Raw genomic sequence first — 17,187 nt, 5'->3', positions numbered from 1 at the left:
AATTTATATTAGTAAGGTTGATCCATTAAATGCATTTAATGCTTAATTGATTACAGTTTAATGACAACCTCTTTTAAGTATAGGATCAAACAGGCAGCAAGGCACCACCATGGAAAGGGGAAGAATGTCTTTTTTTTTTCATAAGAGCAGCATGCTTTTTAGCTGGTAAAGTTAGCAAGCTAACAGCTGATTTAGCAGCATCAAACAACATTTACAGCACCACACTTGAAACTTTCTGCTGAAGTACTTTAACTCTTATCAGTGAGAACAATGAGGAATTTCACACTGCAATGACAGCATCCTTTGAAAGTTCTTAGGCTATCAAGAACAGGATTCCAAACAAGATCAGTTGGATTAATTTTCTCCTATAATGGCAGCCTCAAGGTTTTGTACTGCAATTTTTAGACCATTCTAGAGATTAGTACTCCATGTCTTGGAATTACCTGTTTGTCATGTAAAGACTCTCTATTGTCTTCCTGAAAGAGATCATTTTTGATAGCTTGTACTCTTAGAAAAATAATAGCTTTTTAAATTGTTCATCAGTTTACTGAAGATTATTAGTTTCTTCCGGATGAGTGCCTCTTTTCTTTACTTCTCTATAATAAACTTGGAATTTCACTGTGGGCTAAAATAGGTATTTCCTGAAGGAACTAATATATTTTATAAATACTTACGGATTTGCATTCATCTGACGAAGTGCAACATTATTGTCTCTCATTTCGTTTTTTAAACATGAGGTGGAGTTAACTCCCCTTTTAGTAAGGCCAGTAAGGTAAGCAAGCAAAGTTTTGTCTATATTCTGTTAATAAATGTGAACCACTACATTATAAGTTCTCTGCACATTTGACAGTAGAAAGGGCAGAAGTGCTGCAGTAAAAATGTAACAGAATTGGAGAAAGAAGAAAACATAGTCTCATGTTTTTAAAATTGTGAATAGCAGAAAAACCTGATTTTAGGAAAGTCCTGAAATATTATTTAAATAGACTAGGTCTGTAAGAAGGGTTTTTTTCCCCCTGCTTGTTTGGAACAACACGAAATAGGACAAGTGGCTTCTGCATCTGATTTGGCAAATGCAGATTTTCAATTTATTCAGAAATTTTATAAACTAATCGGAAAACTTAACCATTTTCCATTTAATTCATTCCATTAGACCTGTTTGTATCTAAACTTTAAAAGATTGTAATTTAAAGAATCTAGTTGGTATTCTTGATTTGTATGTACTCCAACTGCTGAAAGTGCTAAATCTTTATGTGTGATCTTAATTCTGTACATATTTTAGTGGATGGTTTTGTTATATTGCTTAAGATGCAAGCCATACCATGCAAGCTTTTCAGACCTAGTAATCCTAATTTGTTCAGGGAATATGGCTAAAAAGGTTTATTTCCTACTTATGGGTATGACAGTTCTCTTACACTCTCTTGTGAACATCGCATTGGATTTCACTGTTCATATACAGTAATTGGTTAGAGGAAAAGGGATTTTTCTTCCATTGTTACTGTGTTTTTATTTAGATTCAATTTCTAAATTCAAAGTTCCATTGTAATAGTATACTGTTTTTAAAAAGTCACTTGTGCTCAGTAAGGTGAGCAAACAGAGGCCTTGTCTGTAGTAATTATTTTCCTCAATGGAAGCTGTTGCATTAACACTCTTGAAAATGCAGGTTGGGAAGTGTAGACAGTGGTAGTATAATTGCAGTGAAAATACAGTACAATTAGAACAGAAAAGTGAAAGGATAATGTCCTAGATGGTAATTTGAGGATAGTTTGTTTCTTGGGTTTTTTTAAAAGTTACAGGTTTGGGTTTTATATTATTATGCAATTGGTAATAATAATATCCGATAATAAGATAATAATAATCAAGTAACTGTGCTTTATAAATCTTAAAATTTATCATAGTAATATTCTTTTTTGGCAGCTTGACAGAGCAAATTCTTTGTTGAGTCAAGTACAACAGCCCTACAAATACCTCATTGAAACAGTGCAGCAGAGAGATTCTGAAATAAGTCTACAGAAAGAACGTATTACGCAACTTGAAAAAGATGTCAGGTAATTAAAATCACTGCTTCTTTATTTTAAACTGAAAGCAAAATCACTTACGTGTTTATCATTAGAAAACAATTGTGTTGTTGGCCATAAAGTAGAAGATGCTGACAGTCCATCATTGACTGTTTATGTCTTTAGGCTGAAAGTCCAGCATCTGTGATTTCTTTCATACAGTCAGAAGAAGAGGCTTTAGGTTTGGAAAAGCAGCAATGACAGATTTAAAGTGAGTTTGGAGTCGAGAACAGCTCTCATGAAGTAGAGGAAAGTTCAGATGAGTAAAAGGAAGGAATGACACACCAGGTGTATGAGAGTAAAAATAAAGAAATAAAGTCAGAGAAAAATAATAGACTAGTCCGCCAGTGACGGGTATTTCAGGCATAACTCCAGCAGACTTCCTCTAGTGGAGCCTCTCTGATTTACTGTTATGTCCAGCTGTCAGAACTCACTGACCACTGAGAAACTTCCCGCCATCATATAGCTTTATAAGTTATGTTTAACATCTGGTTCCCAAGTAAGCTGTTACAATCTGTCCCTTGATTTTCAAGGAAGTGGATAGCTGTGTGCCACTGCACTACAGAGTAACTTGTATTTTAACTATTAGGTGTTTATGTGGTATCTTGGTTTAGGAAACACATTTGGTAAAAATTATGAAGAATTAACGTGATTGTATTATGAAGCAATTACGTGAAAAATACAGGGTTTTTTTCCAACAAATCCGTTGAAGCAATGAAAACAGAAAAAAAGTAGGACTCACCATAGCTAAATACTTTATTCTATATACTGTCTTACATATGTGTCTATTCAGTGTTTTGCTAGTTTGGGATAGTATTCGTTATGCCTGGAGGAATACCTAAAAATGCTTATTAGCCAAGTAACTCTATATGGAAATCGATATACTTATCAACAAACTGAAATATTCATTCATACTTCCTGAGAAGATGTCTTTAACTGGGCTTAACTTTGATTCAGTAAGAATAAATCTTTTTTATTCCAGAATCAAGTTTTTTTAATATTTTCCTAAATTTTATATAAGAAAAACTTCATAGGTAAATTACATTTTTGCAGGAGATGAAAAATCAGTGTTCTCTATATATGCAGGATCTTACTTCCCAATTGTGACTAAAATCATCAAAGTGTTCAGTATCAAATTAAATTTTCAGATTACAGTAACATGAAAATGTCTTTCATTATTCACATAGTTGTCCAACAGTCTCTTGAAAGCTAGGAAAAAAGGGAGTAGATAGGTGAGGTCATTTCTGAAAGTGTGTGTTTCGTGCCATTAAAATATATAAGAACTTAAATGCATTATTAACATTGATTCCCTTGAATTTTTATGGCTCATTACAAATAATCTGTATGCCCAGATATGCTTCCTGAATTTGAATTTAGCCTACAAATTAAGGCACCTAAATTAGGAACTTAGTCATGTCAGCTTTCCTTAGTAGTTGATGGAGGAAGTGGCATCTCCAAAAAGCAATTCAGATTTTGGATGGGGTGAGTCATTTGCTAGCAATGCCTGCTACTCTCCATTAACTATAAAGGGAATTTTTGGCATGTTAAAGTGCCTGAGGTTATGGAAGAAAATGGATCTGCACCACAGTGTGAGCATTCATGGTAAACATACCAGCAGTATTCTACTGTGGTGAGCTGGGGTGTGCTCACCGCTAGTTCGTGTTTCTGTAAATGAAAGTGTGGTATGACAAAAAATATTTTTATCCTTAATGGTTTTGTAGAAAAAAAGTAGCACTTACTTTGCACATCAAATGTTTTGGTAAGAAGCTTTTTTCTGTAGTTTCTGATATTTCCAATATTCCTTCTAAACAAAAAATAACTATTACTCGCTTATCACTATTTTACCTCAACTTTGCCATATTTTCATAGGTCAGTGAAATTCTTGGGAGCAGCCTAAAGTCTTCAGGCTTTGGGTATATATCAGTAGTCCCTAATTTTGCTATTCATAACTCCGCATTCAAAACATATATCCTGTATTGTTAGCTGATATTCCCTGGAGCACAGGAGAAATCATAATCTGGTCTAAAACAGATAATGTTGGTCATTTGCTTTCCCATAAGTGAGATGAAGGTTAGAGGAAGAGATCTCTAACCAGAGAATCATTACATTGCAGCAATCTTTTGTCATGACAATAACCAGTTGGAATCTGCTGATGACAGTTTTAAATTAAAATATCCTTTAGGTGATTTCAGGTTACTTTGTGGATCAGTCTAGCTCCCAGCTATTCCAGAACTGAATCAGAATGGGATTTAAGTAAATCAATGATAATCCCTACCAAATATATGCCAAGTGAAGCTCTGCTGGATCAAAAGATTTAGACCACTATTCCTATCAGTCTTTCTTAGTTTATCAAACAGCATTTTGTTGGTTTGTGTGTGGAATATTTTTGAGAGGACGAGTTCGGTGACTTAGTGCTCCTCAATGAGGGCCCTAAATTCTGCAGATAATGTTAGCACTATTAGAAAAGTAATAGTGGAAACCATAAACATGGTTTATGAAACCTGGTTTCTCTGTATCTTGGAGCTTGGAGTTAATATTTGTAAAGCCATTTCAAAATAAAATGTTTTTTTTTCAACCATTACCTATAATTAATAGTTAATACTGCAGTTCTGCAGTAGCCTTTTTAAGTTGAGGTTTAATTTAAGCTACATCTACAGAATATACATTATTATTTTAAAATTTTACATACAATAGATGCATTGGTTTTATTTCTAGAAAACAATTCCACAAGTACCAGCTAACAGAAAAATAATGTTCAAATTCTTGTTTTCAGGCAGACCTTTAAAAATACTAGTGATTATTTTTAATATAATTTTTTTCTAAATCTCGTATTTGCGTAGCAGATTGTAGACAAATTAACACAACATTGATACGCCTGCACCCTGACAATCAAGACTGAATCCTTAGTTTTATCCTCGTAGGTGCCCTATGCTTTGATCATGGTTTCCTTCCTTCGTGTTTAGCGTGCAGAATCTATGGTGAAGGAGTGTTCTTTTCGTGTTGTGTTTTTATCTCATCTGCTCATCAATGGTTCTGCATTATGTAAGTCATGGATTCCCTCAGTAAAGCAGCCACATCTGTGTTATGAGTGCCAGTGTTGTCTCTGCCCTCTCACGTAACTTGAGTGTGGAGGGATCGGGAAGGACTAATTTGCAAGTGAATTTACTTTTTTAGTCTTAATCCATAATTGGCTTCTGTGAACAGTGATGAAGGCCAATAATCTTTTTAAAACATAATCCTAGGGTGGTTAGGTTCCAACAGATTTCCCAGGATGATGAGTCAGTACTTTCCTGCAACCTTATAAATGCTTTGCAGCAACCTGCAGTGCTTTGTATTTCCTTATCTATTGAGAAGGCTGTTGGTTGCTATTGGATGTGGTTTTGATTCTGTGATGAAATAGACAGTCTTGATGAAATCAGCACAAGAGGAAGGCAACTATGAGGAAGGCTATCTATGAGAGCAATCTCCTTAGTTTGGACTGTGGGTGTTCTTGTGCCATATTTTTACCAATTTTTTTGCAAAATGGCCTAAAGTGATAATGAAGTCCCTTGACAGGCAACAGATGTGTAGAGGATTCTCCACACTGCATCATTCTATGAAAGTGTCACTTCTGACAGCAGTTATTTCCACGAGAGGAATGGGACACATTCAGGCAGATAATTTTGACATAATGCTCTTGAGAAGTCCTGCAGATCCATCGAAGTTTCCTTCCAATGTGTTCTTCAAAGGTCATTTTAACCAGAGCAGCTTACGCCTTTAACCAGAGAAGCTTCGTCCTTAAGCATCATACCTCTAGAGCTAAGGCTGTCTTTCAGACCCTCCATATCAAAATGTCTTCCTCACTTGGAAGGAGCATTCAAATAGTACTCAAGGTTGCTTGTGGCACTAGCTGTCAAACTGAGTCATAGAATGGTTTTGGTTGGAAGGGACCTTTAAATATCACCTAGTTCCAACCCTCCTGCCATGGGTAAGGACATCTTCCACGAGATTAAGTTGCTCGAAGCCCCATCCAACCTTTCCTTGAAAGAAGAGGAATAGTCAAAATAGGTACCAGACCGAATCAAGGCCTTAAGGTAGTATATTCCACCAGAGCTGGAGCTACTTTGGTGACTTGCTGAGACGTGTCTGTTTTGGACACCTTTGACACATCTTTGTGGGTCTTTAGCCATACTTTCACTAAGCAAGAGCTATTGTGGGTGGGGTAACTGCTTCGCTGAGCAGCTGTCTTTGCTGTCGGTTATTTGCATTAAGAAGTTAGGGACCCATCTCCAGGTTATTACAGGTGTGTGACATTACTGCTTAGATTAAAGCGTGAAGGTGCAAGTGTATTACCACTCAAAAATAAAAAGAGAGGTTGTTTATGGGTAATGGAAGCTGTGTCAGATGTTGCCCACATGTATCTTCACAACCACTCTCCCTCCCAGGCAGGCCACGGGCTGTGCTGGCACTTGGCCGTGGAGGGAACCGAGGTGGCCCTGGGAGCAGAACACCTCGTGTGCATGTGCACTGAGCCACGCACATACAGTCTGGATACAAAACCTCTGTACTTGAGTGACAGGGCATCTGTGGGATGAATTTATAGGTGGTCTGCATATCTCAAAATATTCTGTTAAGTAACCTCTCATTTATCCCACTCCAGATAGCACTCTCGTTAATAAATTAAATAGCAATGGTTAATAAGAGCAGTGGTGTGTGCGAGGATGACTCCTTCCTACTATAAAGAAATCTCTCTAGCTTACAGTTCTTTAACCAGAAATGAAAACACCACATTTAGCACTCCTTTTGAAAAGAAACGCCTTGTAAGTATGTCATGCTGTGGGAAAACCAGTCTCTGAATTTCATTCTTATGTGTGTAGTGAAGTAATTGTAGTTTTAGTACATAATTTTCTGCTAAAAACATCTGGGTTTATAAATAACTGGAGACATTAAACAGGACTTTATTCATAAAGAGAGGGTATTTATTTTAAATGCAGTTACTCAAATTTCTCAGTGCCAATGGCTGGTTTTAAAAGTGGTTCACTTACCCAAAAGCACTCAAAAGCTTAACTGTGCGGCAAATCTAGAAGCAGTACAAGGATTTTGCTCACTAAGAAGCTATGTACTGAAATGTTTCTTACCTAAACATTTTGGGTTCTCTAATTGCCATCCAAACATTATAAAGCTCAGCATACAGTGTTAGCTGAGTTTTTCCCATCACAAAATAGGCAATGAGCTTTTTATGAGAACATTACCATTCTGTGAAATACGCATCAACTATTCCAACACTACTGCAGTTTACCTGAGAAACGCTCCAAACAAAATTTGTACAAATCGATTTCTTTTTTTTTTTTTTTCTACAAAGGAACATTTCCTGACCTGTATTACAACTTTTAAAAAATTATTTGTGTTGGGTTTTTTTGTTTTGGGGTTTTTTTGGGGGGGTGGGGTGAGTGTATTAAAAATTGAAAAATAATTTCTTTTCAATGTGGACACTGCATGGATGAGTTTCTAAACCACCTGAAGCACCCCAATTAAAATCATTAAGCAATGCTCTCATAAATGCCTTTAAAAATGTGATCTGTGGTTATTTAGCTGCACAATGAGAGATCACACATTTTTCAGGTACTCTCTCTTCTAAAGAACTTTTATTTGCAAAATTTTTTTATACCTCTCTCTAACTACATGACTTAAAAATAAAATTTGACTTAGACTTTAAAAATCAGCTGTCTGCTCTGAGGTATTCATCTGTAATTTGCAGAGAAGGGATAGTTGTTCTATGTGCCTATATTATATGTAGTTTTATGTATAAAACCTTCACGTATACTCTTTCTATGTTTGATTTTTTTTAATGGTAATATTTGTAGGTGAACATAAAATGCAAAAAAGTAACTTAAGATTGGACTTCCATTTTCAACTTCATCATGCTGTAATGTGAAATTAACAGAAAGGCACAATCCTTATTTCTTACAGCATTTGGGGTACACAGTTCACTGAAAAAGAAATCTACTTTTTTTCAAACTGAGTAGAAGTAGTAATGAAAACCAGTAATATATAAAACCACGTTTATTTAGTGTGCCCATCATAAGCATATTATCCAGAACATCTAATAATAGAAGCTTCTGAACAGGATAGTAGCTAGTATATTCAGAGCAGAGATTTAAGAGATGTTTAATTGCACAAATTCAAAAGGGCTTAAAAGTCTGAGAGTGGGAGATGTTAGTCGCCATTCTCCAGAGACATCAAGTCACCTAAAAATGTCTTACTTATGATATCCAAGCTACCTTGGCTTTAGTTCCTGAGTAAAGCGAAACAAAACAAGCTAGTGGTTGCTATGAGCAATGTATATGACAAGTTAATTCCATGCTAAGTGCTGCATTCCTGGTACCTGGATTCATACCTGGCCAGGTTTTGAAAGCATGATGGAATGAAACTGAATCTGCTCCCAGATGTTTTGGTTTCTTCTGGAAATGCAGGCACACAGGAAAAGCAGGAGCTGCAATGCTTCTCAGTTAATTCTCCAACCTGGACTTCTGGGACCATGGTTATATCACAAAGGGGACCATCTCCACACTCAGGATGGAGCAGTCAGTGACCAGGGCTGTGGAGCCCAGCGTGGTCTGCACTTGCCCTGCAGTGTAAAAACAGCCATTTCTGCTAATAAATAACACCAGGGACGTTAGATCATTTCAGCACAGTCCATTTCTCCCAAGTGTTCGCATGTTTTCACCCCAGAACAAGTCACTGGAAGTTTCTTTTAATGTTTAGTACCCTAGTACTTTAATACAGGTCTGTATCATGAAAACTTATAAGTATGGTTAAAGATGGTTGAGAAGATCGTGTCTCTTGAGATGAAAGTTATAACCCTTGAGCTCAGGTGTGAGAAGCTGCTTTGTCTAATCTCATAGACTGTGGTTTCAGACAGTTAAGGCACTCCATCACCAAATGTAACAGCCTAATCCTTACCTTCAGCTGTGGGTTTCCACTGTACATGGTAAATCAACTTGTTTTGGTGATCCATGTGAAAAAAAACCTTTAAAAAGACTCCAGCTTTCATCCAGATCAGTGAAATGACCTATGCATGCGGTCACTAATTTTCTAGTACCAACACAAAGAGCGGGTTACCAGTATGTGGTTAGGGAAGAATGATCTTTCAGCACCAGTTTTCACTTAGGTCAGCTGAAGTAAACTGTAAAGCTGCTCTCTGATTTGTTACACTGACAATTAAAACTGGATTTGTTTAAACTATTATTGATGGAAGTGTAGGGTAGTTTAAAAACTAGAACCTCCCTGACTGCTGATACCTAAGATGCCCGTTCAGAATGTTTCCATACCAGGGGCTGAAATGGTCAGTCTTCCACCCAGAACTGAATTTTTGAAGGAAATTCTGCTTTACTTGGTCATTACAGGTGTGAATTTATTAACATTGTGTCTGGTAATGCTGCTTTCTCGCTCTGTTAAATGTAAATATGTCTCTTTTGAAGTGTTCTTTCAGGTGTATATGAGTTATTTCCTTCTATCCACAATGATGAAAAAGCATAACTATTGCAAAATTACTAAATCTAAAGTCTGCATGTGCTTTGGTAATTGTACATTCATATCTATGACAGAAAACACATCAAGTGCTACTGAATGACGTAGCAGTCTGATTCCTATATTTGACCACAAAGAAAATCCGAACTGCTCCACATGGGTCAGTCATGCCATATTGTTTCGGAAGGTCTAACTAGTGTAACTAGAATAGGTTCTGTTCTGAAGATGAAACTGAATCTTGAACATGAACTTCTGGTTTAGTCGTGAACACTGATGTTTATGCTTATTCAGTATGCTATTTAAGGCATAAAGGAACTCTTATTGTTGCTTCTCTAATAAGCTTGTGAGTCATTCTCTAAAAGGATTGGTTTATGCTGTTAGGAAGTACAGAAATCCATGAAAGCCTGACATACCAGTAACTTACACATGAGCCCAGGAAAAAAAATATACAGCAATTTCATCGTGATTAAAAATGTCACAGAAAAAAACTCTTGAAAATATTGAAATATCTTTGTAGTTTTTCATAAATATTACTACTTTCCTTTTAAATAACTCGGACACCTAAGCAGTTTGGCCAAAGCATACAATTTTTCTGAGAATTAATAAATGCCTAGAAGGAATTGACAGTCATAATTTACAGTACAGCTTGCAAGGAACTGCCAGAAAATCTCTGGGGCAAAGGATGATATTGCTTATTTGAAACAAGCAGATGATACATAGCCAATTAAAGAAGAGGTTGATTTATTTTGTTGATAATTTCTGGATTAAATACTAGGAATATTAAATAATTTGTGCTTGCAACATATGTAATTGCTCCATTCCATTTATAAAATCTTAATACATTTGCTTTTGAACTCCTGACCTGTATTCAGTATTACATATTTGCACTCCATATGCAGAGTTGCATTTTGCATAGTTGTCGATTTATGTTATAGTTTATATTGTACAACCCATTTAGTTAGGTCATGATAATGGCATATATGACATCAGTCTTCCAAGAGAATCTCTGACTATTTTAACAAGCTAGGTTATATACTGGCATTTTGTATGCATTAGTCTGAAGTTTATTGTTGGAAACTGATGTTGGGGCTAAATATGAAAATATGTTTGATTATATTAGAAATGCTGCCTAGAATCAGAATGCGTGTGCTAAACATTTCAAATGTTCAGTTTCTATAACTAAGAAAAGAAAGAACAATTAAAGTTAAACTCGACATTGTGATATAAAAGCATGCCTTCATGCTAAAACAGTTTTCATACTTGGTTCACAAGACAAACTTGATCTCATGTATTCTCCTGAAATATAAAACAAAAAATGGCAAAAATACATTTACAATTTCCGCAGAAACTACATAGCTAATCGGGAGAGCTGGATGTTTTTCTTCCGTGTATGTGTTATTTTCTAAATACAGTAGAATTTGCTGAATTATAAATACAGTAGTATCAAAAGAGGTGATACTGAGAGAACAGTGTGTGCTGCTACTAGTGATGCATGAAACAAAGAAATCCATTTTGACATAGAAGTGTAGATATAAGAAGCCTTACTTTGCTTATAAAATGAGCTCGTTTTGCATAGAAGAAACCAAGATAATAGAAGATACTGATAATTTAAATTACCCTTCAGAGAACCAAAAAAACCCCATATCTTATGAAGATTTTGAATAGTATTTCTGTCTGACTAAAATAAGATTTCTGTATGTATCAGTGCATTCAGGCCCATTTGTAAAAATTCCAATGCTTTAAGATAGAGAAGGATCGTTTGATACAATTACTTGGGCAGATTTTCATTGTTGCCAGTATTTAGCTTTAGAAAATGCATGTTTCAGCCAGAATACAAGATTAAAAGAGATTATCTGTTGCTATTACTGCATTTCCTATCCTCTTTCTACCAGTCTTTTAAATAAAGAAAAGACAGCTTTGCTGCGTGTCAAGAATCAAATGGCAGCAGATTTGGAGAGACTTCTAAATCACCGTGAGGTAATCTTCCTGTTTTAGCATTACTGCCATAAGTGCATTTTTTGTCTCCTCAGCCTTAAACCATGGGAAAAAATTGGTTTACTTTGGTTTGATTTGTTGGGTTGTTTTTGTCTTGTGTCGTTTTCAGAAACACAGGTGATCACGTCTGTCAGGCACCCTGGAGGCTCTCAGTTGTACACTCAGTTGCTGAATTCTCTCTGTTGACTTAGTCTCACTGTTCTTTCTTTTCTTATGCATACAACAGACATGCCTTGCAAGTGGTTAGCATTTGAAGCATTTCACAAGTATTTAGATAAAGGTGATGGAGTTGATACACATGTAATCTGCAAGGCCAGCATGTGCCACAGTTTCACACAGGATCCATCCCTGCTCCACAGTCATCTAGACAAAAACCTGGACAAAACATAATACAACTAATTTCCAGTAGACACATCTGAGTTTCTTTTCAACTCCAAAACAGGCTTTGGGGAGGGGAAAAGGGATGGTAGTCACCCAGTTTTCCTCCAGGCAAGAGTCAAGGTACTTCTGAAATACACTCTTAGATCTAAAAGTATGCAAAAATGTTGCAGCTTAGATGTAAATGCACTCTGTGGGGATTCCCAAAAGGCTTTTATCAAGATTCCTCTCTAAACAATCTTAAGAAACTAACATGTCATGGAGTATGAGAGAAGTTCTTTCTGCAGATTAAATGCCTGAAACAAAGGATGGAAATAAATGAAGTTTACTGAAGGAATCCCATACACAAATGATCTGAAAAAAAGGTGAATAGTAATAAGGAAAGATTGCTGATGCTATAGAATATTATCACAGAATCACAGAATCACAGGTTGGAAGGGACCCAGGGATCATCTAGTCCAACCTTTCTAGAAAGAGTCTAAAATATAAGACCAAAAGCTGACCATGAGCAGCTGTTAAATGAGATCCTGGAGTTCCTGAATGATTTGGCAAGGATTTGCAGAGAAAATAAACCAATAATGAATCAAAAATTATGAATGTCAGGAAAAACAACACAAGTTATATATATGTAGTGATGGGACCTGAATAGCCTGTTACCTGTTCAGAAGGATCATCACAGAGTCATAATATCAATAGTTCTACCCTTTCAATTCTCTGACTGGGAAGAGAGAAGACGGTGAGATTCTTTTCAAGGAATCTGCAACTCCACTAAATTATCCTGAGATTGCATTATCATTAATTCTCATACCATTATTTCCATAGAAAACTGACTTCCCATGCACCTCTTGAAGTTCTTCCCAGAATTGTACCCCTCCACCTCATTTCCTTGCTATTCCCCCAAATTCCCTTCTTAGATCAGTAAACCAAACCCCGTGTCATGCATTGGTCGAAACCAGTTTGTCTCTGCTGACCAGTTACAAAACCATTTTTTGTTAGAACCGAACCAAAAAAATTTCACTGACAGCTGAGTCTAAGTAAGACTCAGGTGAAAACTGTACTAATTCTGTTCCCCAAGTGCAGATCTCAAATGTGAAACAATCATCTTAAATAGAAGTAAAAAGGAAAACATTTGTTTACTGTCTATGCTGAATTGCGCTTTCTATGCTGAATTGTGTTTGTCTGATGCAATTTCCTCCTAGAACAGTTTTTGCATATAACTCTCCAAATCGATTGTGGTGATTGTGAAGTTCCATGCCTAGAGATTAAAATAGTCTAATTACAGACGGCAGTAATTGGACATGCTTCCCCACACTGCAGGTGTCATTGACCTGGCACCTGGCAGGAGCATCTGTAGGTGCATCGAAAGTAATCATCCAATAGCTCTTATTTCTGATGTCTGTATCCACATCATACATTTAAATTTCAAATTCAAGACTGAGACTAAGGCAAACAGTCAGTCGGTTTGGGTGATACCTGGGTTTGCTTTTTTTCTTTTGTTTTTTGGTGATTTTTTGTTTATATGAAACTCACTGCTCTCAATGTAATAGAAAGTATCTAAAGCATTTCTAAATAATTTATAAGCCTTATCATTATATTGATGCATTATCCTATCATTATATTTATTGTATGAAAAATACTCTGAGGAAACATGACTTAATTGTATAAATATATAGTGAATTTTCTGTATTTCCTATATGACAGGCCCTCAAGCAGGCTAATTTCAAATTACTTTCTTTCAGAATTTCCTGTTCCTACTCCTCCTCTCCCACGTAGTGCTGCTCCCAAGTAGTTACACTCTCAAGTAGTTATGCCTCAGGTGCCTAGTTTTAGTAGTGTCATATCAACCAACATGCATTGCAGCTAATTAAAATCAGTAGAAAGTGATAAACGATGGTAACATTTTAAAATGTTTTGTAAGAAAACTATATCATTTCTACCTCAAAGCTATGCGACATTGTTTACAACCAAACAACAATAGTCCCTATGACTACCCACATAAACTATTCCTGAATCTCAGCAGTTTGCTGCTTTGTGTCATTTCACCACTTAATATTTTCAAACTGTGGCCAACAACACAAGCAAGGCTGAGTGAGGCAGGCTTTATGAAAAAGAAAGTAAATACTTGAATCTGAAACAGAGTTCATCTTGGATGTTCCTCATACCCTGGATGTTAAGAAATGGAGCAAATATTTCCAAAATTATTGGAGTTTTGTTAAATTGCTTTTTATATCTGTTAAAAAAATAGGCCATATTAGTCTTACCAGTTTACCTAACAGTGATAATGGTTTCTTCAAGTCACCTGTGCAGAAAAGGATATAAATACTGAAAAAGAAACATTAGAAGTTGCATGTTTGGAGAAAGAAAATCATTAAATGCCAGTACAAGGCACAAAAAAAACCCCTAAGAAATACAAAAATAATCTGAAGTTATTTTAGAAAAATGTGTGAAAGTAGCAAGTATGTGTGTATGTTTAACTTTGTCGTTTCTGTTTATTCCTAATGCAGCCTTTTATTCATTACTTTTAATGCAGACCTCTTCCAGTAGTTTGACAGTTTATAAATTTCTCTAAATGGCAATTATCTCATGTATTGAAATCTTTCTACAGGATAGGACAACTTAGCCTGTAGTGAATTAGTTGTCAACTAATTTTTTTTCTGCCATCTTAATAAAAAGGTTAAATATGCAGAACATCCCAATATCACAGTAAATATCCCTGCTAATAGAAAAGGCAATCAAAGTTTTCTAATCTTGGGCTAATAAAGACTTGACTTCATTTAGACAAGGTATGTGTTTTAAATAAAAATAATATACAATCTGTAAACACAGATATATGCAATTTGAAAAATATGAATTATGGTTTTATGTGTTCTGTGCATGCTATCTTGTAATATGATTACTATCAGTCTTGTTTAGTCATCGCACATACTAAACTGTCATGTCTCATTATGAATTACCTTGTTGCCCTCGTGTTTGCAAGTAAAAACATTAGAATTCGTGAATAGATAACCAAGGTATTCATAGTTAACGTAAATTGAAGTTTAGGTATGTTAAAAGTACAAGCAAAATTCCAAAACAATGTTAATGCTGTCTTACAGTGATGTGTTTCAGTAAGTATACAGTTCTGACTTAGGTATTCCAGCCTGTGTGGTCTCAGACTGTATTAACTCTTTTTAATGGAATGTTAGAGTTTGAAGGGCTGGGGGTTTTTATTTTTATCTGCTTGTGATATCTGCTGGATTCATAATGCTTGCTTTGGAGGTAATTACAGCATTTTATACACTTCTTAGATAAAGAAATACATTCACACGTAATCTTACTTCTGTTCTAATGTGTTTTAATTTTGGAAGAAAAACATTAAATCTTAAAGTCTGAATCTTGGAAGAATTCATATAAGGCTCTTACATGAGCTCTTATTACAGGAAAAAATGACACTAGATATTAATGTAATAAAAGAGTTCATTATTTCAAATTATGTAGACTAAGCTAATTTGATTATTATCATATTTTGCTGTGGGAAATTAAAGTGAAAATTGGACATTTGACTATACATATTCTAAACAGGTTGGGTCCACCCATACAGGAAAAAAATTGAAGCTTTGTTTTTCTTGGCCCAAATTCTTAATTGTTTCTTGGCCTTCTAGTTCCTTTATTTCTGAATCAATTAGTAAATGAATGTGGAAGACACTTTAACCTAGCTTCTCAATTAGATCATTGAGAATCAGGTGGAACGGTAAAATTTCTTATCTTTTTCTCATGAATAAATGTGGACTTCACTATCTGAGAGGGAGTTCAGTGGCATTACATAAATGATCTGTATCCAGGATCATGCTGAGATTTTGTTCTTAGAGGTTCATAATAAAGCCTTCACAGTGCTGCTACCCTGTGAGCTATTGGAAGGAACTAGGGTGCACAGTATTGTGGTGCCATTTGTAAACTCCTCAATGCAAGTACAGTTAGTACAGCCAAATTTTTCAGCTGATTTCAGACTAAGAAATTTTATATGTTTTGTCTAGATAACCAATAGGGTTTTTAATTGTTTTTCCAGATCCATCAGAAGAGCATAAAACATTGTTTGGAGGAACAATGGGGTCTCCCGTTAATCACCTTCTAGTAAACACTGCTCATTTTTTAAAAAAAGGATATCTCAAATCCAGATTTTTTTTGCATTATGATTTGTAGTCTGTGTTCTCTTTTTAATCAGCTGAACTTTACACTTTTGACCCTTTGTCTTCAACTGTGGATAACCAAACCACACAAAAAAACCCCACTTGTGGTCTTGATTCTTCCCACTCTAACTTCAGCACTTACCTTGTACCCCCAGATGTGGACCCTTGTTGCCCTGTGTCTTTGTATAGTCAGGGGAGCACAAGTAAGAAGGATGTTCCATCAAAGCATAAATCAAGATGAAATTATTCATTATACCTGAGTAGACCCCAAAGCTACAACAATGCCTTACCTCTTTGCTCCTGATTCTCCTTCTCTTTCCTCCTCTTGCACCAGCTCTGGCACATCTCTAATGCTGCACTGTGACCATTCAGATCACTAAACAGAAACCTACCCTGTCCAAAAAAAGAAAACCGCAGAAGTGAATTGCTGTCTGTTAGGTTAGCGGTTTGAATATTTATATGTTAGTATTACTTACCTGTGAAAAAGAGGGCATTTTGTGTCCAAAACTGTAGGGCATAGCACACCGTGCTCTTGTGGTATCCTTTATCTGCATCCAAACTTTATCCTTCTGTGCATATAATGGGAATCTATAACTTAAAGGCACCAAAGTACAGTTCTCTGTTAAGTGCTAAAGGTAAGCGGGATGAGTCCACAAAATCTTTTTAGCTGAAGCTCTTGATCCATGATACCTTTTATCTGGGTTCTGGTTTTAGGTTGTGGTTTTTTTTTTTACTTCCAAGAGTCAGCCTTTGACTAAAAGAAATATTTACTGTGAGCTCTGTGATCTTGGACTTCCATTGTCTTTCATGCTTGATGCAGTTGTTAGTATTTTGGAACCTCAGAAGTGCAATTTTAGACTTTATCCATTGGCTTGCAGGCTTCAGACAAAAACTTGGAAGGGACAGTCTGTCAGCACTCAGTTGTTTGGCAAGAAGTTTTAGTAATCATTTTCTGAGGTTACATTTAAGAGGCTATAAATTTGCTACTCTTTGATGTATGGCATTGTAGTATTTCTTCAGATATTTAAGATGCAGACGTATCATAGTAAAGAAAATCAGTAATGTGCACAATTAAATCTATGTAT

At 35.8% G+C, this 17,187-nt stretch overlaps 1 protein-coding gene across 2 annotated transcripts in view; it reads left to right on the top strand.

Moving 5' to 3' along the window:
- Positions 1–17,187, top strand: part of PIBF1 (progesterone immunomodulatory binding factor 1) — a 130,912-nt gene that overhangs the window by 90,986 nt on the left and 22,739 nt on the right. The window contains exons 15-16 of one of the 2 annotated variants that reach the window (XM_064440748.1): positions 1,915–2,045; positions 11,456–11,540. In XM_064440748.1, the coding sequence (XP_064296818.1) occupies positions 1,915–2,045; positions 11,456–11,540 (216 nt within the window). The remainder of the gene's footprint in view (positions 1–1,914; positions 2,046–11,455; positions 11,541–17,187) is intronic. The other variant, XM_064440749.1, reaches the window with a different exon arrangement.

The sequence above is a fragment of the Phalacrocorax carbo genome, chromosome 1, assembly GCF_963921805.1.
Source record: "Phalacrocorax carbo chromosome 1, bPhaCar2.1, whole genome shotgun sequence".
Lineage (NCBI taxonomy): Eukaryota > Metazoa > Chordata > Aves > Suliformes > Phalacrocoracidae > Phalacrocorax > Phalacrocorax carbo.
This window is presented reverse-complemented; position numbering and strand designations above follow the sequence as displayed.